The sequence below is a fragment of the Oncorhynchus mykiss genome, chromosome 2 (assembly GCF_013265735.2).
Source record: "Oncorhynchus mykiss isolate Arlee chromosome 2, USDA_OmykA_1.1, whole genome shotgun sequence".
Lineage (NCBI taxonomy): Eukaryota > Metazoa > Chordata > Actinopteri > Salmoniformes > Salmonidae > Oncorhynchus > Oncorhynchus mykiss.
In genome coordinates, this window is record NC_048566.1 from 41,990,917 (window position 1) to 42,015,153 (window position 24,237).

General features: G+C 44.5%; 1 protein-coding gene across 1 annotated transcript in view; it reads right to left on the minus strand.

The window, feature by feature from the left end:
• Nucleotides 1-4,020: 4,020 nt before the first annotated feature.
• Nucleotides 4,021-24,237, minus strand: part of LOC110489894 (inhibitor of Bruton tyrosine kinase) — a 35,905-nt gene continuing 15,688 nt past the window's right edge. The window contains exons 9-26 of the mRNA XM_021562860.2: nt 22,633-22,756; nt 22,130-22,307; nt 21,695-21,848; nt 20,854-21,489; nt 18,869-18,955; nt 18,581-18,663; nt 18,231-18,268; nt 17,899-17,995; nt 17,509-17,610; nt 17,199-17,316; nt 13,517-13,577; nt 13,128-13,249; nt 12,790-12,902; nt 12,423-12,699; nt 12,094-12,348; nt 11,660-11,854; nt 5,428-5,560; nt 4,021-5,140 (exon numbers count right to left, since the gene is read on the minus strand). Of these exons, the coding sequence (XP_021418535.2) occupies nt 5,015-5,140; nt 5,428-5,560; nt 11,660-11,854; nt 12,094-12,348; nt 12,423-12,699; nt 12,790-12,902; nt 13,128-13,249; nt 13,517-13,577; nt 17,199-17,316; nt 17,509-17,610; nt 17,899-17,995; nt 18,231-18,268; nt 18,581-18,663; nt 18,869-18,955; nt 20,854-21,489; nt 21,695-21,848; nt 22,130-22,307; nt 22,633-22,756 (2,899 nt within the window). The 3' untranslated portion in view covers nt 4,021-5,014. The remainder of the gene's footprint in view (nt 5,141-5,427; nt 5,561-11,659; nt 11,855-12,093; nt 12,349-12,422; nt 12,700-12,789; nt 12,903-13,127; nt 13,250-13,516; nt 13,578-17,198; nt 17,317-17,508; nt 17,611-17,898; nt 17,996-18,230; nt 18,269-18,580; nt 18,664-18,868; nt 18,956-20,853; nt 21,490-21,694; nt 21,849-22,129; nt 22,308-22,632; nt 22,757-24,237) is intronic.

A 24,237-nucleotide genomic window follows, 5' to 3' on the forward strand; every position in this document is an offset into this window, starting at 1 on the left:
GAGAGAGATTAGCTTAGTGCTTTGAGAGGCATTTTACTCAATCGTCAGATATGAAACACTCAGGGTTGACACTACCGTACATGCTCAAAGTTGGAACTCAAGTAAATATACAGTGCCTTGCGAAAGTATTCGGCCCCCTTGAACTTTGCGACCTTTTGCCACATTTCAGGCTTCAAACATAAAGATATAAAACTGTATTTTTTTGTGAAGAATCAACAACAAGTGGGACACAATCATGAAGTGGAACAACATTTATTGGATATTTCAAACTTTTTTAACAAATCAAAAACTGAAAAATTGTGCGTGCAAAATTATTCAGCCCCCTTAAGTTAATACTTTGTAGCGCCACCTTTTGCTGCGATTACAGCTGTAAGTCACTTGGGGTATGTTTCTATCAGTTTTGCACATCGAGAGACTGACATTTTTTCCCATTCCTCCTTGCAAAACAGCTCGAGCTCAGTGAGGTTGGATGGAGAGCATTTGTGAACAGCAGTTTTCAGTTCTTTCCACAGATTCTCGATTGGATTCAGGTCTGGACTTTGACTTGGCCATTCTAACACCTGGATATGTTTATTTTTGAACCATTCCATTGTAGATTTTGCTTTATGTTTTGGATCATTGTCTTGTTGGAAGACAAATCTCCGTCCCAGTCTCAGGTCTTTTGCAGACTCCATCAGGTTTTCTTCCAGAATGGTCCTGTATTTGGCTCCATCCATCTTCCCATCAATTTTAACCATCTTCCCTGTCCCTGCTGAAGAAAAGCAGGCCCAAACCATGATGCTGCCACCACCATGTTTGACAGTGGGGATGGTGTGTTCAGGGTGATGAGCTGTGTTGCTTTTACGCCAAACATAACGTTTTGCATTGTTGCCAAAAAGTTAAATTTTGGTTTTATCTGACCAGAGCACCTTCTTCCACATGTTTGGTGTGTCTCCCAGGTGGCTTGTGGCAAACTTTAAACAACACTTTTTATGGATATCTTTAAGAAATGGCTTTCTTCTTGCCACTCTTCCATAAAGGCCAGATTTGTGCAATATACGACTGATTTTTGTCCTATGGACAGTCTCCCACCTCAGCTGTAGATCTCTGCAGTTCATCCAGAGTGATCATGGGCCTCTTGGCTGCATCTCTGATCAGTCTTCTCCTTGTATGAGCTGAAAGTTTAGAGGGACGGCCAGGTCTTGGTAGATTTGCAGTGGTCTGATACTCCTTCCATTTCAATATTATCGCTTGCACAGTGCTCCTTGGGATGTTTAAAGCTTGGGATTTTTTTTAGTATCCAAATCCGGCTTTAAACTTCTTCACAACAGTATCTCGGACCTGCCTGGTGTGTTCCTTGTTCTTCATGATGCTCTCTGCGCTTTTAACGGACCTCTGAGACTATCACAGTACAGGTGCATTTATACGGAGACTTGATTACACACAGGTGGATTGTATTTATCATCATTAGTCATTTAGGTCAACATTGGATCATTCAGAGATCCTCACTGAACTTCTGGAGAGAGTTTGCTGCACTGAAAGTAAAGGGGCTGAATAATTTTGCACGCCCAATTTCTCAGTTTTTGACTTGTTAAAAAAGTTTGAAATATCCAATAAATGTAGTTCCACTTCATGATTGTGTCCCACTTGTTGTTGATTCTTCACAAAAAATACAGTTTTATATCTTTATGTTTGAAGCCTGAAATGTGTCAAAAGGTCGCAAAGTTCAAGGGGGCCGAATACTTTCGCAAGGCACTGTATATATATACTCTGCTAAAAAAATAAAGGGAACACTAAACTACACATCCTAGATCTGAATTAATTAAATATTCTTATTAAATACTTTTTTCTTTACATAGTTGAATGTGCTAACAACAAAATCACACAAAAATTATCAATGGAAATCAAATTTATCAACCCATGGAGGTCTGGATTTGGAGTCACACTCAAAATTAAAGTGGAAAACCACACTACAGGCTGATCAACTTTGATGTAATGTCCTTAAAACAAGTCAAAATGAGGCTCAGTAGTGTGTGTGGCCTCCACGTGTCTGTATGACCTCCCTACAACGCCTGGGCATGCTCCTGATGAGGTGGTGGATGGTTTCCTGAGGGATCTCCTTCCAGACCTGGACTAAAGCATCTGCCAACTCCTGGGCAGTCTGTGGTGCAACGTGGCGTTGGTGGATGGAGCGAGACATGATGTCCCAGATGTGCTCAATTGGATTCAGGTCTGGAGAACGGGCGGTCCATAGCATCAATGCCTTCCTCTTGCAGGAACTGCTGACACACTCCAGCCACATGAGGTATATCATTGTCTTGCATTAGGAAGAACCCAGGGCCAACCGCACCAGCATATGGTCTCACAAGGGGTCTGAGGATCTCATCTCGGTACCTAATGGCAGTCAGGCTACCTCTGGCGAGCACATGGAGGGCTGTGCGGCCCCCCAAAGAAATGCCACCCCACACCATGACTGACACACCGCCAAACCGGTCATGCTGGAGGATGTTGCAGGCAGCAGGCGTCTCCAGACTGTCACGTCTGTCACGTGCTCAGTGTGAACCTGCTTTCATCTGTGAAGAGCACAGAGCGCCAGTGGCGAATTTGCCAATGTTGGTGTTCCCTGGCAAATGCCAAACGTCCTGCACGGTGTTGGGCTGTAAGCACAACCCCCACCTGTGGACGTCGGGCCCTCATACCACCCTCATGGAGTCTGTTTCTGACCGTTTGAGCAGACACATGCACATTTGTAGCCTGCTGGAGGTCATTTTGCATGGCTCTGGCAGTGCTCCTCCTTGCACAAAGGCGGAGGTAGCGGTCCTGCTGCTGGGTTGTTGCCCTCCTACGGCCTCCTCCACATCTCCTGATGTACTGGCCTGTCTCCTGGTAGCGCCTCCATGCTCTGGACACGCCGCTGCCAGACACAGCAAACCTTCTTGCCACAGCTCGCATTGATGTGCCATCCTGGATGAGCTGTACTACCTGAGCCACTTGTGTGGGTTGTAGACTCCGTCTCATGCTACCACTAGAGTGAAAGCACCGGCAGCATTCAAAAGTGACCAAAACATCAGCCAGGAAGCATAAGAACTGGTCTGTGGTCACCACCTGCAGAACCACTCCTTTATTGGGGGTGTCTTGCTAATTGCCTAGAATTTCCATCTGTTGTCTATTCCATTTGCACAACAGCATGTGAAATTTGTCAATCAGTGTTGCTTCCTAAGTGGACAGTTTGATTTCACAGAAGTGTGATTGACTTGGAGTTACATTGTGTTGTTTAAGTGTTTTTTTTTTTAGCAGTATATATATATATATATATATATATATATATATATAAATAACTTATAAAAATGTATGTTACCCATTAGATGGAAATTCAGCTGTTACATTCTATGAACAAGGAGAATTTCAGGAGATATCCACATTCATATAGTCCAATTCTGCGCAGGAGAGCATCTCTGGAGTATGTCACGTTCATTAGCGAGAGGTAAACGACTAATGAGGTAAACACTTCACACCATGTGCCTGTCAGTGACCTAGCTGGACCATTCCGACTTGACATGGAGCCAAGTCTTTCTGAGAGCCTTTCTGTGTAACGCATCATCTCAGTTGACTAATTGAGCTTAATGGAGTAATCACTAGGAACTCAGGTCTCAGTCTCTGGCTGACTCCTGATGTCATACTGTATCGACTTAGGACTATTAGGACCCCTTAATCACCACCCGTCCTCTCTTTCCATGGCAGGGTCATCACGGGTAGGCGTTTAATAGTTGTTTATTTATGCAGAGCACAGATGTTAGAGTGGAGAGAGGCACTGTTGTTTCCATTGAGATTGAGAGCTACATTGAGAGCTACATTTGTCAGGGAGCTTGAGGGAGATTGCCTCCATTCTTGTGGGGACACTATAGACATCACACAGAACTATATCATTAGCCTTGGACATTCTCCCACCCTTGTTTTGCATAACACAAGGTCTATTGTAATATAGCACAAATAATTATAAGACCAATTCTACAATAAGAGTAATAGAACCAGGAAACATGGTCATTGCACAGGTGAGTTTATTGCATGCCATTTTCTCACATCCAAAGTCCCAAACGAAGGGTGCTGCATGGAATAAGACTGGGTTTACATGGTCCGAGTCTGGGTTACCAAGCCAACACATCGGCTCCAGAACACAAAATAAAGCAAAAATACTCAAATACAGCCAGCCAGAAAGTATTGAAATTATTAGTGTGTGTACATCAGAGGATCGTTAGGGTGGAAGCAAGGCACAAACACTCGTCAGCTTGTCCTATAACTCTGATAAAAGGGAAACACCAGCAACCTCTCATATGCAATTAGCTCACATTAGAAAACGGCAGGATGTATGACAGTCACTCGCTACCCTCCTCCTTTCATGATTCAACTACACTGCATCACACAGTATATCCAGAACACAACTAATTTCCCAACTCATAAAGTAGAACTAGGTAGCAACCAGATCAGGCTAGCCTCTGAATTCCAGGCTCCGACTTCCTTTCGTCCTAGTTCTTCTCAGAGGAACTTGTGCTGTAGTACTTTCCCTAATTGGCACACAGCTTACGCACGTGCTGAAACAGACCAATCCTTCTGGGTAATGTAGTTTTGGACCCAATTTGTAGTTTGGACTGCTCCACTTCCTTAAATAATTGTGTCTTTGGCAAATTCTTAACTACTGTGAACATATTTTAAATAGCTGAAACTTTTTGGAAGAATATCTTTACTTTAATGTTTTGATGGCAAGGTGCAAAAAACGTGCATAACATGAGATCTTAACTTATATACCTCGATCTTTTCTCCCCCACTGTTCCTTCCTCAGGGACACTCGCAAAAGGTTAACACGAGAAAAGAACACGAGTTAAGCATAAAAGACCTGCGTCAGACCCAGCCCACTGGCACAACTGGGCCTGGGGTATATCTTAACACTGACTGACAGGAGATACATAAGGATGTGTGGGTGTGACGCCTCACAACGCATGTGGGTGTGGCGTTACACCCACATGCGTTGTAAGACGTCTCAGTGTTTGTTCCAGAAGGGGGTGGCGATGGGCCCCTGGACAGACCTCTCCACCACAATCATCTCGTTGGGGTTGTTGCGGGCGCCATAGTGATGCAAAAGCTCTTGGATCGCTGCCTCCTCAATCTGAAAAGAGGAGAGAGGGAGAAATACAAACACAGTTGGAGTGTTTTAAAGCCACAGCCAAGTCAAGGCAGCTGTCAAACGGCACAGCTGGAAACAAGTCATTTCTACTGACATTAGACAGAGGTGATGAAAGTATTTCTGATTTCCCCTTAGAGACACTTATCAAGGTACTGAGTTGAGTATGTGCGTTGGACAGACAAGCTCACAGTGAAAGGAAAAGCACAGTGTGCATAGTAAACATCTGCTACAAATTTCTGCACACACACACACACACACACACACGTTACCTGAATGAGTGCAAGCAGTTTCTCTCGGCTACGGATTAGTGCAGCCTCCTGCTGTTTCTCCTCCTCCACGATCGAAGCAAAGGTTACCATGGAGGCCGTAGGGGGGCTGCCCGCCGCTCCCAGCACCCAGGGGCTGGTCAGTAAAGAAAATGACCTTGAGTTTGTGACAGGTTGAACATTATCCCCCTCAAAACAATTGTTCCTTTTCCCCCCCCTGAGGTTGTTCAGGTTTTTTTTTACGGTTGGGACAAGTTGACGTGTTAGGTACATCCTGTAATAATTCTGACGCTGATCTGACAGAGTAAGACACAAACAGAGAAAGACCGGTCTGAACTAGATAGATCATGTGACAGTGGTAACCAAGGATGACCACAGGCTACCCAAGAGGACAGGGGTTGGGTGAATTACAACTGACACGCACACAGAGAGAGACAGAGTGTGTGTAAGAAAACGCTAATGAAACACTGATGGTCCCTGTAAGGCAATAGAGAAAACATATTCTACAAAAAAAAAAAAACTACACATATGGATATTACACTTTCCCCAGCCCTGAACTTTCCCTCCTTCCATCCCTCCCTCGGTGCTCATCAGCATGAGTAGACGAGAACCTGAATCCTACTTCCTGTTCTGACTGATCACTTGTGACATGGAAGTCTTCTCTTATCAATGCTGATTAGGATCAGAAGCCAACAATACATCAGACTCACTGGCTGATTCATATTCAGGGCCCACTACTAGGTTACATCCCAAATAACCCCATATGCCCTACACGGTGAACTACTTTTGATCAGAGCATGGAGTGAGTCATGTGGGCCATGGTAAAAAAAAAAAAAATTTTAACTAGGCAAGTCAGTTAAGAACAAATTCTTATTTACAATGACGGCCTACCCCAGCCAAACCTGGACGACACTGGGCCAATTGTGCGCTGCCCTATGGGACTTCAAATCACAGCCAGATGTGATACAGCTTGGATTCAAACCAGGGACTGTAGTGGCACCTCTTGCATTGAGATGCAGTGCCTTAAACTGCTGTGCCACTCGGGAGCCCAAATGTAGTGCACTACATAGGGAATAGGGTGCCATTAGAGACTGCAGTGGGAGCGGACGTCACAGACCAGAACGAGAGTGTTTCCAGTCTGTGGGCTTTAATCCATCTTGGCTCTGGGCATAGATAAAAGATTTACGTCTGGAAGACAGATGCCCCGAATGACCCTGATAGAAGAGGAAGTAAACTAAAGTCAAGAGCTTCTGCAGAAAGAGAGATAGACACCATTGGGTCACACAAGTGCACACACACACACACTTCCTGTAATTCTTTGGCCTGATAAGACTTGAGATGTCACAATTCTAAACATTGCTACCAAAGTTAAAGTAAAAACATCCACCCATTGGTTTCACAAGCATTCCTCAAACACCTCTGCCCATATTATGTGTTAATCTAGATGTCAACGTTATAGGATACAGCACCAGTTTATGAACAATCTCTCCCAAACGTTATTGTTATGTCAAAACACCCATTCTGAAGTCGTATCGTTTACTGTCGTTTCAAATCAGGAGCACACAGTATTCAGTTACCCTGGTCTCAGATCGGTTTGTGCGGTCTTGCCAACTCCAATGGTTATTTTCATCGTAGCGCAAACAGATCTGAGAACATGCAAGTATTCAGCTCTTTTGGCTTCTAAAGCTCTACCAATCCAGCTGGTGTCTGAGTGGTGGTGTAGTTCACAGTGCAGGTTGAAGTTGCACTTAGGGAAGCTGATCATAGGATCTGTTCTTATGAGAAAGTTCACCCGAGGCAAAGTCGACTAGGCAGTTATTTTAACTGATGTGTCAGTCTTGTTGAATGGGAAGTGAAAAGGTCATAGTGACCATCAGCCTAATTGCACCACAGCCCTAGCAGTGAGTCACACCCTGCTTCAGGCAGCTGCCTCCCTTTCAGTACATTGACCATTCACTAAGCCCCACCCCACTTGATTACTGTTGGAACCTCGGACAACATCCCAGGAAGCCAAATTCCCCCTTCCAACCACTGGCGAAATCCTCTCACAATGACCTAAAAATGTGTTTTTAATACACAATGACATTTTAAAAAAGACTATTATTGGGTATGTTGTGGACTGTCATTACCGGTATAGATGCACAGACCGGTTTGGATTTTTACTTTACATCCTATAACGGTATTTGAATGTCTGGTTTTTAAAATGTGATACGCCATGTGTAACATACACTGCTCAAAAAAATAAAGGGAACACTTAAACAACACAATGTAACTCCAAGTCAATCACACTTCTGTGAAATCAAACTGTCCACTTAGGAAGCAACACTGATTGACAATATATTTCACATGCTGTTGTGCAAATGGAATAGACAACAGGTGGAAATTATAGGCAATTAGCAAGACACCCCCCAATAAAGGAGTGGTTCTGCAGGTGGTGACCACAGACCACTTCTCAGTTCCTATGCTTCCTGGCTGATGTTTTGGTCACTTTTGAATGCTGGCGGTGTTTTCACTCTAGTGGTAGCATGAGACGGAGTCTACAACCCACACAAGTGGCTCAAGTAGTGCAGCTCATCCAGGATGGCACATCAATGCGAGCAGTGGCAAGAAGGTTTGCTGTGTCTGGCAGCGGCGTGTCCAGAGCATGGAGGCGCTACCAGGAGACAGGCCAGTACATCAGGAGACGTGGAGGAGGCCGTAGGAGGGCAACAACCCAGCAGCAGGACCGCTACCTCCGCCTTTGTGCAAGGAGGAGCAGGAGGAGCACTGCCAGAGCCCTGCAAAATGACCTCCAGCAGGCCACAAATGTGCATGTGTCTGCTCAAACGGTCAGAAACAGACTCCATGAGGGTGGTATGAGGGCCCGACGTCCACAGGTGGGGGTTGTGCTTACAGCCCAACACCGTGCAGGACGTTTGGCATTTGCCAGAGAACAGCAATATTAGCAAATTCGCCACTGGCGCCCTGTGCTCTTCACAGATGAAAGCAGGTTCACACTGAGCACATGTGACAGACGTGACAGTCTGGAAACGCCATGGAGAACGTTCTGCTGCCTGCAACATCCTCCAGCATGACCGGTTTGGTGGTGGGTCAGTCATGGTGTGGGGTGTCATTTCTTTGGTGGGCCGCACAGCCCTCCATGTGCTCGCCAGAGGTAGCCTGACTACCATTAGGTATCGAGATGAGATCCTCAGACCCCTTGTGAGACCATAGGCTGGTGCGGTTGGCCCTGGGTTCCTCCTAATGCAAGACAATGCTAGACCTCATGTGGCTGGAGTGTGTCAGCAGTTCCTGCAAGAGGAAAGCATTGATGCTATGGACTGGCCCGCCCGTTCCCCAGACCGGAATCCAATTGAGCACATCGCATCTCGCTCCATCCACCAACGCCACGTTGCACCACAGACTGTCCAGGAGTTGGCGGATGCTTTAGTCCAAGTCTGGGAGGAGATCCCTCAGGAGACCATCCGCCACCTCATCAGGAGCATGTCCAGGCGTTGTAGGGAGGTCATACAGGCACGTGGAGGCCACACACACTACTGAGCCTCATTTTGACTTGTTTTAAGGACATTACATCAAAGTTGATCAGCCTGTAGTGTGGTTTTCCACTTTGATTTTAAGTGTGACTCCAAATCCAGACCTCCATGGGTTGATAAATTTGATTTCCATTGATCACTTGTGATTTTGTTGTCAGCACATTCAACTGTGTAAAAGAAAAAGTATTTAATAAGAATATTTCATTCAGATCTAGGATGTGTTATTTTAGTGTTCCCTTTATTTTTTTGAGCAGTGTACATTTGTAAAGTTTACTTCGCTACTTGAGTCATCCGGTCTCCGCTCTCTTACTTCATGCCGCTTTCCACACAGACCTAGCCCCGTCCGTCACTCAAGGAGCGCATGTGTTATTCCTCACCACGAGACACTTTGCGTTCCATCTGCATCCAGCACATGCAACAATGTGGATGACAAGGATACTGTTTTCACTTTGATTCTTACCATAATTCCACTAGCGTTCTTTTACTACACTATTGGGTTGTGTTTCTTACATCTGCAAACAGCTCGTTTGTATTTTCTTTGCAAGTTAAGGTCTAAATGTTGTTAGCTGCTAATGCTAGCTAATAAACGTTGTCAAAGCAAACGTAATTATATATACACACACACCCACAGTGTAGACAGTGTAGACCTAAATCAGCATGTCGTTTGTGCAACAGTATCTTATAAACCAGAGAGGAATACGCGAAGCATGAATATGTTAACTACAAGAAGTAGCTAAGAGAAAACATTAAAAAGTAGCAAAAGATTATTGGGTCCCCTCGGTAACATGTAACAAATTTGCTTCCTACCCTGTCACAATAACTCCTCCTTGGCATTTTTAATTGTATTCAAACACTGTATTCAAAGCTCCCACTATTATGTTTTATCTATAGAATTAGAATAATCATTATATTTCAATGACGCCAACAGTTCACGCAAGTGTTTTGCTCTAAATCACATGTCAAATCGCAATTGCAACATTTGGTTAAAAATAATGCCTATAAAAGTTGGAAATGCAGAACTTTATGAAAATAAAAATGGATTGACTTGAACAGTATAAACAAAATCAGAAAGGAGCTAGACCCATCGAAATCACTTAGATTTGACAGTCACGTGTAACCGATGTGAAATGGCTAGCTAGTTAACAGTGGTGCGCGCTAATAGCGTTTCAATCGGTGACGCCTTTGTGGAGCGACGGGTAACGATGCTTCGTGGGTGTCAGTTGTTGATGTGTGCAGATATTTTGCTGATGTCGATAGCAGATATGTTACATAACTAATATAGCCAACTTAGCAAGCTAACTTAGAGAAAAAGTTATATTAAGTAGTTAGCTAGCTAGGCAACTTTAGCAATGTTTGGTGCTCAATGAGAAATATGCTAGTAGCTAATGTTAACCAGTTGAGCTAGCAAAGTACAATTTCGTGTTAGCAAAATACTCCCAAGAGTCTGCATTTCATGAATCACAGTGGCAAGTACCTCTAGTGAATAGTTCAATTATTTAGCCATCCCCACTGGTTTGCATGTGCTCACAAGGTGCTGGACTCGACGACAGTTGCTATCCAGTGCTGCGATTGAGTGCCCAAAATTCCAGGGCAGGTTTAGCGAAAGCAGTTAGGGCTATATTTTTCCTCTCGCTAAAAGAATGACGGCTTTGCCATTTTTTTGTGCCATCTGTGCATCTGCATAGATCACTTTGCACCCATGTAGGCAGGAGTTTCATGCGAGTGAATGTAGAGAAGGCGGCTTCTTACCTTCTGATTACATTTGAACATTTCCTGATGCATCTGCTCAAACAAACCACAGACTCAGGGCTGGTTTCCCAGACTAGCCTAGTCCTGGTCAATAGAGTCCAGGAGTTGGCTTAATCTGTGTCTGGGAAACCGCACTCCAGAGCGTTTCATTTGGACAGTAAAGCTTAACATAGTCAACTCTAAATTCTCTGTATAAAAACAAGTAGTCCTCCAAATCATTATTCCTTCTTTCGTCTGCTTCCCTTTGGAATAACAGAGAATCATCATAGAGAAACTCTGCCAGTCATTTGCTGCTTTCTTAGTGACTATGTTTATTCTAAAGAGATACCTCAGAGTTTGAACTAATTCCTGTATTCTTAACCATCAGCTATAACATAGGCCTAATTAAGGCACAATCACCATAGATACAAGCTTTACCATCTCCTTACTACAACAAATTTGTTTCTCACCAAGGTAACCAAATGACATTGACGCTAGTAGATATGTTATTGTGTCAGATTCCTGTCTGATAGAAACAAGAATGTGCATGAGCATGGCAACACACTAGAGACATCTGGTGGACAATCCTGGTACTTTGGGGTAAAGACTAGTTCATAGATGTTTATTTAATTTAACTAGGCAAGTCAGTTAAGAACTAATTATTATTTACAATGATGGCCTACTGGAGAACAGTGGGTTAACTGCCTTGTTCAGGGGCAGAACGATACATTTTAACATTGTCAGCTCGGGGATTCGATCCAGCAACCTTTCGGTTACTGGCCCAAAGCTCTAACCACTACCTGCCGCCCCAAAATTAATCAGCCATAAGGGCATTCATCCCTTGGCCATACACAAATGCAAGTCTATATTGTGTGTTTATATAATGGACACCTCTATGTGTGTTGGTGACAATTAACATAAAATATGACAGACTGCATATGTGTGCGTGTCTGTCTGTGCGTGCATAGTCTTACCCGGCGAGTCTCTCTGGCTCACTGGGGGGCTCAGCCGTACATTTGAAGGTAACCCTCCGAGCAGCAGAGACCGGAGGCCCCTGAGCTACTGGCCTTCCCAGAGCCCCTGGCCCCCCGTTCCTGACCCGACTCTCCTCCTCCACCAGGAGGTCCCGGAACGCTCGAGACGAAGGTGGTGTCTGGAACGGAGTGGCCCTGAGAAGAGGTGGTAGGTGGAACCACATTTGATAATCAAAAGTTCTACTTCAAAGCATTAAAAAGTAATACTTTTACTAACAGCTGAGGGAATAGGCAGATTTTGTATTTGTACATTTTCAACACAAAATGAGAGACAGCGACAGGACCTATTCTATTACATAGGGATTGTCACACCAACCCACCACCTTCTGTGCTGGCTCTGATAGTAGGAGCAATCCTTATGGAGAGGGGCTTACCATGTTTTCGCACTCTTCGAGGGAGTAATCACTGGTGTCGATTTGGATATGGTGCACTCAGCACTGCCCTCCTTGGTTGCCATGGCGATCATCTTCCTCTGCTTCTGGGAGAGTTTGGCTGGGAGAGGGGACTGCTTGCTGCTGCTGCCAACACTGCCAGGACTTTTGGGAGTGGCTCCGAGACTTTGTGTCTTTGAGCTGGCTTCCATATCCATGATTGCCCTGAGGTCCAAGACAGGAAGTGACAGAGCAGGACTGGAGAAAGAGAGAAACGACACAATGTCACATACAGTTCCACCCCTGACCTGGTCCACAGTGACCTGGCTCACCTGGCTGTGATCTTGGGGATGTGCTCTAGAGCAGAACTCTTTGGGGGTTCTGCGGGGAGGCCGTTCCTCATGGTGGTGGTGCTGGGGGGAGTCTTCAGCCTGAAACCTCCTCCAGCCCCCTCCTCCTCGGGCCTGTCGTGGAACACGGGACTCTGGAGGTCTCGGGGGCTGCCCACACCCATGTAGCTGCCCTCAGAGTCAGACGTCATCAGCTCCTGCAGAGACTCCATGGAGTTGGTCTTTCCTGACTTTACCAGGCTGGGAGAAAGGACTGAGACTAGAAGAGACATATCATAATCCATATCAGCCCAAATCCAATTAAAGGAAATTATTATGTGCCGTGACAGAGTGTGTGTGTGTGTTCTACCTGCAGCAGGTGGGCTCTGGATGATGTCAGAAAGGGTGTAACCCCCTGAGCTGTCGGAGCGTCGCCTAGGTTTTCTCTTGGCCTTTAACTTAGCCTTCTTCAACAGAGTCTCCCTGAGAGGAGGAAGATGAGACAGATGATGAAGAGGAACAAATTCAACCACGGTTCAAATGTTAGGGAGGCTACTGGCTGGATGCATTTCATTCCAAAACATTGGAACCTAGTTTCAGCACCAATTCAGTCCCATCTCATTCATGACAGGGAGTGAACGAAGGAGCAACTTTGTGGAATAAGATGCAGCCACAGTGTTGTACATAGTTTGATAGATGGTATAGTACCTGCAGGAGTTGTTCAGTTCCGTGTCAGCTTTAGAGCTGAATGAAGAGTCCCAGTCCTCGTACACACTGAGGTCTGGGGCGTCTGGGTAAGGAGTGATCAGTCGCATCTGCATGGCTGGAATCTGACAGGAACAGGATGGTAACAGGTCAGTTAGTCAGAACCAACAGTCGTGTTCAGTTCAGAACCTATGGTTGTGTTCAGTAGGAATCGAATGGAAGAAACAAGTGAAACAGGGAGGGACTATCTGAGGAACCATCCAATAAGAAACACCTATTGTCGTTTTCTGTTTGGAACAGTTTCTGTTGAGTTCCCCAAATGAACATATGCCAGGTATCTCACCATGCAGTTGATGCAGGTATGGTAACGGCACTGAGGAGAAGTGACTCACCATACTCCTGTAAGAGGCAGAGAGCTCCACCAGCACGTCATCACTCAAGATATCCAGCGCTCTGAAGAGAGAGAGTTACGGATATATAAACAGAGAGAGAGACGGAAAAAGAGAGGGAGGGGCGGAGAGAGGGAGAGAGAAAGAGAAGAGAGTCTATTGAAGAATCCATAGACTAGCCACTTCTGGGAAGATTGGAAAACACCAAACACGAAAAGTTATTGATCCAAAATGGAGATGTATGGGTAAACCACTTCTCCAATCTTTTTGGCCCTATAACAAAGTAAAAACAGCAAAAACATATACATGATCAAATACAAATCTTAGAATCAACTATTAAAAGACTACCTGAACCTACTGGATTCTCCAATTACATTGAATGAACTACAGGACAAAATACAAACCCTCCACCCTAAAAAGGCCTGTGGTGTTGATGGTATCCTCAATAAAGTGATAACATATACAGACAGCATTCCAACTGGCTATACTGAAACTCTTGATCATCATCATCATCATCCTCAGCTCTGGCATATTCCCCAATATTTGGAACCAAGGACTGATCACCTCAATCCACAAAATCCAATGAGTCAACAGCAACCTTGGGAAAATCCTCTGCATTTCATTAACAGCAGACTCCTACATTTGTCAAATTGGATTTTTACCTAATTACCTTACGACAGACCACGTAGTGACCCTGCACACCCTAATTGACAAACAAACAAATCAAAACAAAGGTAAAGTGTTCATGCTTTGTTGATTTCAAAAAAGCTTTTGACCTAATTTGGCACCAGGGTCTGCTATACAAATTGATGGAAAGTAGTGGTGGGGGAAAAACAATCATAAAATCCATGTACACAAACAAGTGTGCGGTTAAAATTTATTTTCACAGGGCCATGGGGTGAGACATGGATGCAGCTTAATCCCCACCCTCTTCAAGATACACAAATGAATTGTCGAGGGCACTAGAACAGTCTGCAGCACCCTGCCTCACCCTACTAAAATCTAAAGTCTAAGTCTACCGTTTGCTGATGATCTGGTGCTCCTGTACCCAGCCAAGGAGGGCCTACAGCAGCACCTAGATCTTCTGCACAGATTATGACAGACCTGGGCCCTGACAGACCTGGGCCCTGACAGACCTGGGCCCTGACAGACCTGGGCCCTGACAGACCTGGGCCCTGACAGACCTGGGCCCTGACAGTAAATCTCAGTATGACAAAAATAATGGTGCTCCAAAAAAGGTTCAGTTGCCAGGACTACAAATACAAATTCCATCTAGACAGTTGCCCTAGAGCACACAAAAACGATACATACCTCAGCCTAAACATCAGCGCCACAGGTACGCTGTGAACGATCTGAGAGACAAGGCAAGAAGGGCCTTCTATGCCATCAAAAAGGTACAAAATTCAACTTGCCAATTAGGATCTGACAAAAAAAATACTTGAATCGGTTATAGAACCCATTGCCCTTTATGGTTGTGAGGTCTGGGGTCCACTCACCAACCAATAAATCACAAAATGGGACAAACACCAAATTGCAAAATTCTGCAAAAACATCCACTTTGTGCAACATAAAACATCAAATAACGCATGCAGAGCAGAATTAGGCCGATACCAGCTAATTATCAAAATCCAGAAAAGAGCTGTTAAATTCTACACCCACCTAAAAGGAAGCAATTCCCAAACCTTCCATAACAAAGAGATTAACCTGGAGAAGAGTCCCCTAAGCAAGCGGGTCCTGTGGCTCTGTTCACAAACAGACTCCACAGAGCCCCAGGACAGCAACACAATTAGACCCAACCAAATCTAGAGAAAACAAAAAGATAATTACTTGACACATTGGAAAGAATGTGTCAAGTAATTAACAAAAGAAACTGAGCTAACTAGAATACCATTTGGCCCTAAACAGAGAGTACACAGTGGCAGAATACCTGACCACTGTGACTGACCCAAACTTAAGGAAAGCTTTGACTATGTATAGACTCAGTGAGCATAGCCTTGCTATTGAGAAAGGACGCCAAAGACAGACCTGGCTCTAAAGAGAAGACATTTTGTGGGCAATGTACACATAGCCTGAGGTGGAAACTGAGCTGCACTTCCTAACTGCCTGCCAAATATATGACCATATTAGTGACACATATTTCCACAAAGAATTCAAAACCTATTCTAAATTTTGATAACTTCCCATATCTACTGGGTGAAATACCAGTGTGCCATCACAGCAGCAAGATGTGTGACCTGTTGCCACAAGGGAAACCAGTGAAGACCAAGCACCATTGTAAATACACAGAGAGCGAGAGAATCATCGGTTTCCTAAGTAGTATACAGTATGTTCACATAACATAAGCCATACATCCAACAGAAATATCTTATTTACATAAGTATTCAGACCCTCTGCTGAGACTCAAAATAGAGCTCAGGTACATCCTGTTTTACACTGATCATCCTTGAGATGTTTCTACAACTTGATTGGAGTCCACCTGTGGTAAATTCAATTGGTTGGACATTATTTTGAAAAGGCACACACCTGTATATTTAAAAGGTCCCACAGTTGACAGTGCATGTCAGAGCATAAACCAAGCATCGAGGTCGAAGGAATTGTCCATAGAGCTCCAGACAGGATTGTATTGAGGCACAGATCCGGGGAAGGGTACCAAAACATTTCTGCAGCATTGAAGGTCCCTAAGAACACAGTAGAATCCATCATTTTTAAACTGAATATTTTTTGTTGCCACCAAGACTCTTCCTTGAGCTGGCCAAACTGAGCAATCAGGGGAGAAGGGCCTTGGTCAGGCAGGTGACCAAGAACCCAATGGTCACTGACAGAGCTGTAGAGTTCCTCTGTGGAGATGGGAGAACCTTCCAGAAGGACATCCATCCCTGCAGCACTCCACCAATCAGGACTTTATGGTAGAGTGGTCAGATGGAAGCCACTCCTGAATAAAAAAAGGCACATGACAGCTTGCTTGGAGTTTGCCAAAAGGACAGACCATGAGAAACAAGACCCTCTGGTCTGATGAAACTAAGAGTGAACTCTTTGGCCTGAATACCAAGCGTCACATCCAAAGAAAACCTGGCACCATCCATATGGTGAAGCATGGTGGTGGCAGCATCATGCTGTGGGGATGTTTTTCAGCGGCGGGGACTGGGAGACTAGTTAGGATCAGAGGAAAGAGGAACGGCTCAGGTCCTCAGACTGGGGTGAGCCAAGACGACGCAGGAGTGGCTTCAGAACAAGTCTCAGAATGTCCTTGAGTGGCCCAGCCAGAGCTCGGACTTGAACCTGATCAAACATCTCTGGAGAGACCTGAAAATAGCTGTGCAGCGACACTCCGCATCCAACTTGACAGAGCTTGAGAGGCTCTGCAGAGAAAAATGGGAGAAACTCCCCAAATACAGGTGTACCAAGCATGTAGCGTCATACCCAAGAAGACTCGAGGCTGTAATCGCTGCCATAGATGCTTCAACAAATTACTGAGTAAAGAGTCCGAATAATTATGTAAATGTGATATTTCAGTGATTTTATTTGTAATACATTTACATTATGGGGTATTGTGAGAAGATTGAGAGGACTTTAAATATATTTTTATATATATTTTAAATCCATTTTAAAATAAGGTATGACAAAATGTGGAAAAAGTCAAGGGGTCTGAATACTTTCCGAACGCACTGTATACACACACACTCACTTGGACTCAAGCAGGGCAGCCATGTTGAGCACAATGAACTGGATGCAGGACAGTTTGAGCTGCTCAGCGTTGTACATGGCAGAAAACTGCAGCAGCTCCGCAGCATTCTTCAGTGTCACTGAGGAGACGGAAGAGGAAGCCATTTTTTTTTTTTTTAAACAAACAGGACAGTGCTCTCACACGAGTGCTTTTTAAGACACAACAAAGCTGTTTGATATCATGTTGAGAGGCATGAGGGAGAGGAGAGGACAGAGGGATGAGACGAGAGCAGAGGCGGCTAAAAGGACAGAGGGAAGATGAGAGGACGTACGGTTCTCAGTAATGGCCACTTCACACATCTCCTTCAGTCGGGTGATGAGAAGCTGATCGGCCACCACCAACACGTTGCAGACAAACTCCACATTCAGGGACTCTGGAAGAGGAGAGAGAGAGACTTTGCTTCCACCATGTAGCTTTCAACTACCTTGTGCATCAACATCAAAGTCAACATGATGAGGTTCATAAATATTATGGGTAGCCACATGACACTTATTTAACGCACTTATTTGACAGGGACAGCGCACACTTATTTCAGAGTCAATGTATATGTACCCAAGTTGGCAAAAGAGCTATTTTCCATCCATAGTCCTGAAGCGTGTGTGTGTGTGTGTGTGTGTGTGTGTACAGGTTGTATACGCATGATCTGGGGTGTCCTGTGTACCTTTGATAGTGGGAGACTCGTCAGTGTACACATATTCTAGGATGACCTGCAGTATATCTGAACTGGTGGGCATCTCCAGTGCACTACATGAAGTGGCCTGTTGGGAGCACACAACAACAACATTACCAACACTGTTCACAAGTAGCAGCACACTTACTCAAGCACAATGTGAGACAACGTTTTCAGAGCCAACGGTTCCTTATGGCAATGTTAAAATGAAGCTTTCGCGTACAATGAGCAAGACCTCCAATTGCCAGCAACTAAAACAAACATTTGATCATTTGTATAATTTAATACAGATTGATAAAACTGAAATAACAAACAAAACATACCTCTATCCAGGGGTTCGCCAGCATACTGTGGAAGTACTCTGAAAACCCATAGAATGTTTAGAATGCAACCGCCACTAAGAAATTTCAATTACATTTTTTTTACATATTAAAATCATCTCCCAGATACTGATTCATCTTAGTGCTTAATTAAAAATAAATTTTCAATTGAGATTCTCCATTGAGCATGCTTTTAGGCTAGGCTCAATCTGTGTACGGAGATCTGGCCCCATAGCTTCAACAAATGACTGGAAAACCTAGTGTCAGATGTCGACAACATTGAATAACCCAAACCCGTTCACCCCTCACACTCCAAGAAACGCAACCATAACCATAAACACACTGAAGCTCACCAAGTCTGGCACACAGCACACACTTGTGACAGGGGAACTCCTTGCCATCCACAGATCTCAGAGTGACGTCACAGAGGTAGGAGCTTCGGGGAGACAGATACAGCTTAGACGGAACAAGATCTCCTCTGATATTGTGATCATCTGACATTATCTCTGCCGTGATTATCTGGCACAACAATTGAATAGAATCACAGAACATTGACTTGAATAAGAATGTCCATTCTAGTAGTTATCTTTCTATGAACACAATATTTTCTCACGTAAATCTGCCACATGGCAATTACTCACCACTTTTTCTGGTTACATCGTGGCTTGTTGGCCGTCATCTTGCGCGCTACATTGATCTTCCCGTTTTCATATTTCACTCCATCCAAACTGTAATAAATGTGTTTAACAAAATACACTACATGTTAATAACCCCCCCTAAGGTCAATGCCCGTGCAGAAATCAATTTTAACATAATATAAAATTGCCATCCAAATCCGACAGTTAGACTTTTATGTGCATGGGGTTGTGTCTCAATCTAACGCATCCGGCGACGTCCTCCTTCCGCATCTGCAATGGAAGATGGCAGAGCTACAGAGGTGTTTGTCAGACCAGGAGACTTCCAGAAAAATGTGTTTTTCACGCAGTGTCAAAACGGTTGCGGCTAGAAACTATTTGAACACAAATGGTGTTCTCGGTTTTGCTCTACGACACCCACACGCTTCACAGGACTAGTCTCATGTCGCTAACACCGGGGTCTCAACTCCGGACACTTCTGTCAAGTCCGAACGGTTTGAGCTACAAACTAATATGACTCCAACATCAAAAGCGAAGACTCACAAATGTGTTCTCCGTTTTGCTCTATAATGCCCACAAGTTTCAAGAGACTCTTCAAGGTAACCCGGTAAAAAATGAATGAAAATAGGATTTTCTGGCACAAGGTTACACATGTAACCTTTCTTTATGCTTTCCTATATACACTATCTCAGATGCATTTCAGACACCTCAAACCTTCATTTTGACACATTGACTGTATTGTCACGTATGAATGTATCTATAAAGCCCTATACAGAAACCCAACCTAAAATCCCAAACAGCAAGCAATGTAGATGTAGAAGCACAGTGGCTAGGAAAAACTCCCTAGAAAGGCAGGATCCTTGGTAGAAACCTAGAGAGGAACCAGGCTCTGTTATTCAATGCTTTTAAGGCTAATAGCAGAAGCCAAAATTCAATGTTTCAAATATATATTTTTTTATATATTTTTTTTATACCTACAGGGGTCCTAAAATTCCAAATCAAATAGCTAAATGATCCATGGTATGACCATCTTAAAACAATTCCAAATGTTAAGTCCCCAAAGGCTTAGGGGTTAATAGCAAGACAAATAACAGTAAACATGTTGTCCCCCACAAATGTCAAAATCGGGCAAGTGGTGCCTGAGATAATGTACATACAGATGATTACTATAGCGCCCCCCTTGGGCCAATCAGTGTAATTTTGCAAATGCTGGATCTCTATGGCAAGGCAAAAAGTCACACGAGACAAAATCAGCCAGTGTTGACTGAGATATCTCATGGGTTAGCTAGATTCATATCCTGAGCAAATGTGCCAAATTTCCTCACTCCGAGTCAAACAGATCAAGAGATAAAACATGTGCCTGTAATGGCGCCACCGTGTGGTCGATATGAGTCTTGAGTGTTTGCGAAAATGTGTACTTTTTTTATATATATTTTTTTATAAATACAAATATCCTTGACTGATTTTATTGCCTTTATGTGCCAAACCACACCCACCTGAATGTTTATTGGTCATGTTGTTTCAGGTACTAGTTTAAAAATATTGCATTAAGAGACATTTTTCCATTGATGCCACATATCAAATTTCATCATTCGGTGCCAGAAGAGCATCTTAAGGGTTTTTCACAAAATTCTAAATGACGGAGTATCCATCATGGCGGACCTTGTGTGTCCGAGGCAAATTTGTTCCTTGTGGGGAGAAGGACCTGTTTTTGAATTTCATGACTTCAGGTCAAACCGGGGTGAGGTGCATGACCTTTCAAACTTGGCATTTTCAATCTTATTTTATAGCACCACCATCCGGCCAATCAGTATAATTTTGTAAATGTCAGATCTCTATGGCAAGACATCATTCACCCAAGTTGTCAAATTCGGGCCAGAGCGGTCTGAGATATCGCGTGTGACGAACGTACTTACGGACAGAGACAGGCGCACAGTACACTACCCGATTTCATCGTGGGGGACAACAATCATAACCAACTCAGTCCTTACCGTGCCGACAGACTGCCCATGCCGAGCTTCTTGGCTACACCCTGTAAGGTCTTGACCGGGTTGACTTTCCCTCCCTCTCCAGCTCCAGCCTTGCCTCCCTTGCCTTTTTTCCCAGGCTTGGTACTCTTGCTTTTGGGCTTGTCTCCGTCTCCTCGGGCCAAGGGGGTCAGCGAGCGGTACACTTCCAGGGCCGAGCGGTCCCTCAAGTTGCCCTCATGGAAGCCCAGGTCCTGCAGGCTGCTGATCAGCTGCTCCTGCTCCGGGTCCTGTTGTTTCTGGTTCTGGCCGAAGACCCGAGGGCAGTGGCCCTGCACCAGCAGATCACAGGAATCCGTATAGATGAACTTCAGGACGTGAGCCAGCATCTCAGGGCTCACCGTCTCCACCACCAGCAGGTCACAGCCCACCGCATCCTCGCTCCTCCTCACCTCCCGGTCTCCCTCCTCCCCGTCCAGCACCAGCTGCTTCCTGAAGAACTCGGACCTCATGGACAGGAGGTACTTGTGGGCGGGGAAGGTGCGGTCTCCGGCCTGCAGGGTCACGTCGTGAATACTATCCGTCTCGTCCGCTTCCTCCAGCAGGCTCTGGAAGTGTTGGGAGAAGGAGGAGGGAGATACGCTGGGAATCTCATACAGGCTGGGCGGGGGAAGGAGAGAAATCAGACATTTTGTTCAGTAGGCACAAAATGCTCCAAAAATGAGTTAGTACATCCCTGTTTATGTGAATTTACCCAACAAACACTTCTTGTTCATTTCAAAACGTTTTGTTACAGTGTGGCCTAATGAAGACGACATAGTTCAAATGTTTTAAAGAAGCGACAACACACAGAGAGGAACAGTACCTGGTTTTGGGGTCCGACTGCAGCACTCCAAAGTTGCGTCCCTTGGAGTCCATGGTGATGCTGACCGCACGGTGGACATAAGGGAGCTTCTCCAAGCGAATTCGCTCGTACACAGTTCCACCCTCTGGGTAACCACACACCTCCACACTCCCATCTAAAGCACACAAGGGAAAAACGCTTTAGTCAAATTACAATGCAGTGATTCCAACTAACAAAAAATGTCTGATTTATCTTGGATGATACACATCATGAAGTACAGAGAAATAGTAAATAAGATTACTTTTGAATCCAAGTCTTGTTTACTATTTTTCCAGAATTCATGAAGTTTATCATCCACCATATATGTAAAAGAGGAAAGTGTGAAATACTGATAATATTCAAAAGTATCATTATGTCATCGCTGAGCTATGAGAGTAAACAATTTTCTCATCTCACCTTTCTTCTCCACACTCTTCCTGTACTCTCCGTGCCACTGTCCGCTGAAGCCCTCCCCTTCCTGTGTGACAAACATCATGTTGTTCCTGCTCAGGGCAATGTCCGACATGAACACCTGGCGCCCGTACACCCACCTGCATTGTCTCACCGAACCACCCACTGAACGCCAGCAGAACACCTGATGGAGACGGAAATCAATTGAATACAACTTTAATAATCCAGAGGGGCAATTAGAACGGCATCGTCAGTGAGTGGCGACAACAAATACATTGGATAAACATAAAAGACCAAACAGATCAACACACATCATCCAAACTTCATAACATCCAGACACAGAAAAAACAAAGTGAGAAAGACTGGGATAAGATGATCAATGACTCAAATACATCGGCTAGAGGTGATCATATGGAGTGAACATTAAGAATCCACCAACAAATGGCTGTAGCTAGTTACTAGCTAGCTACTAAGTATTTCTCAATGTATCGGACCCAGCTGGTCCTTACCCGCCCAGCTTCATCCAGGGCCAGGATGGCCACCTTCTCGCCACCTCCCTCATTCAGGACCTGGGGGTCCACACGATGGTCCAGGCTGCCTCCGCTCACAAGGACCTTCCGGATGTTCAGTTGTCTGAAAGAGAGGCATCGGTTATGGGAAAGAAAAACTATGAGTTGACAGCGAGCGAGTGACTGAGTAAAATTATCACATCTCTCACGCTCTCCCTCTCCTGTTAACCCATGAGTCTAAACTGAAGATCCCGTACAACGCTGTGTACAGAACAGCAAGAAGATGAGTACATTAGTGTCTAGTTTGAGAAACAGATGCCTCAAGTCCTCAACTTGCAGCCAAATTAAATAGTACCCGCAAAACACCAGTCTTAAGTATCAACAGTGAAGATGCAACTGGGATGCTGGCCATCTAGGCAGAGTTGCAAAGAAAGCGCCATCTCAGACTGGCCAATAAGAAGAAAAGATTAAAATGGGCAAAAGAACACAGACACTGGACAGAGGAACTCTGCATAGTAGGCCAACATCCCGGAGTCACCTCTTCACTGTTGACGTTCACTGTTTTGTGGGTACTATTTAATCAAGCTGACAGTTGAGGACTTGTGAGGCGTCTGTTTCTCAAACTCGACACTAATGTACTTGTCCTCTTGCTCAGTTGTGCACCAGGGCCTCCCAATCCTCTTTCTATTCTGGTTAAAGCCAGTTTGTGCTGTTATGTGAAGGCAGTAGTACATAGCTTGCACGAGATCTTCAGTTTCTTGCCAATTTCTCACATGGAATAGCCTTCATTTCTCAGAACAAGAATAGACTGATGAGTTTCAGAAGAAAGTTGATGCTCCAGATAGTCAACAAGGATAAGAAGGCCAGGTTTATTGCTTATTTTTCAGCTGTGCTAACATAACTGCAAAAGGGTTTTCTAATGCTCAATTAGCCTTTTAAAAATGATAAACTTGGATTCGCTAACACAACGTGCCATTGGAACACAGGGGTGTTGGTTGCTGATAATGGGCCTCTGTAGATATTCCTTTTTTTTTTAAACAGTCGTTTCTAGCTACAATAGTCATTTACATCATTAATAATGCCTACACTGCATATCTGATACATTTTATGTTATTTTAATAGACAGAAATGTGATCTTTCAAAAACAAGGGCATTTCTAAGTGACCCCAAACTTTTGAACGGTAGTGTATGCGTTCATGAGTCTCACCTTTACACAGAGGGGTCAATTTAGTATGTTGCCCAAACTGTTCTGCCACTACAGACAGAAGTTGGGAGACCGGCTATACCGACTTCAGACGAGTCCTAAGACACTTGTGGGGGTCGTAGAGGAAACACTATCGTGTTCGTGAGAGTAACCTTTCCATAGAGTGCACATAATATTTTGTAGGCCACAAACTGGTCGGATGCTCCAGAAGATTGTGATTAGACTGATTTTCGGGATGTCTCATGGTCTGACAAACACCCCTCGAGCTCTGTCACCTTTCACAGCAAATGCGGAAGTGTTAAACAGGCAGATGCGGTGGATTGTGTCGCATCCAATGCAAAACAGATATCTCTAGCTTAAACTGACATTTTGGTATTATGCTAATTAGAGGGATCTTAGGT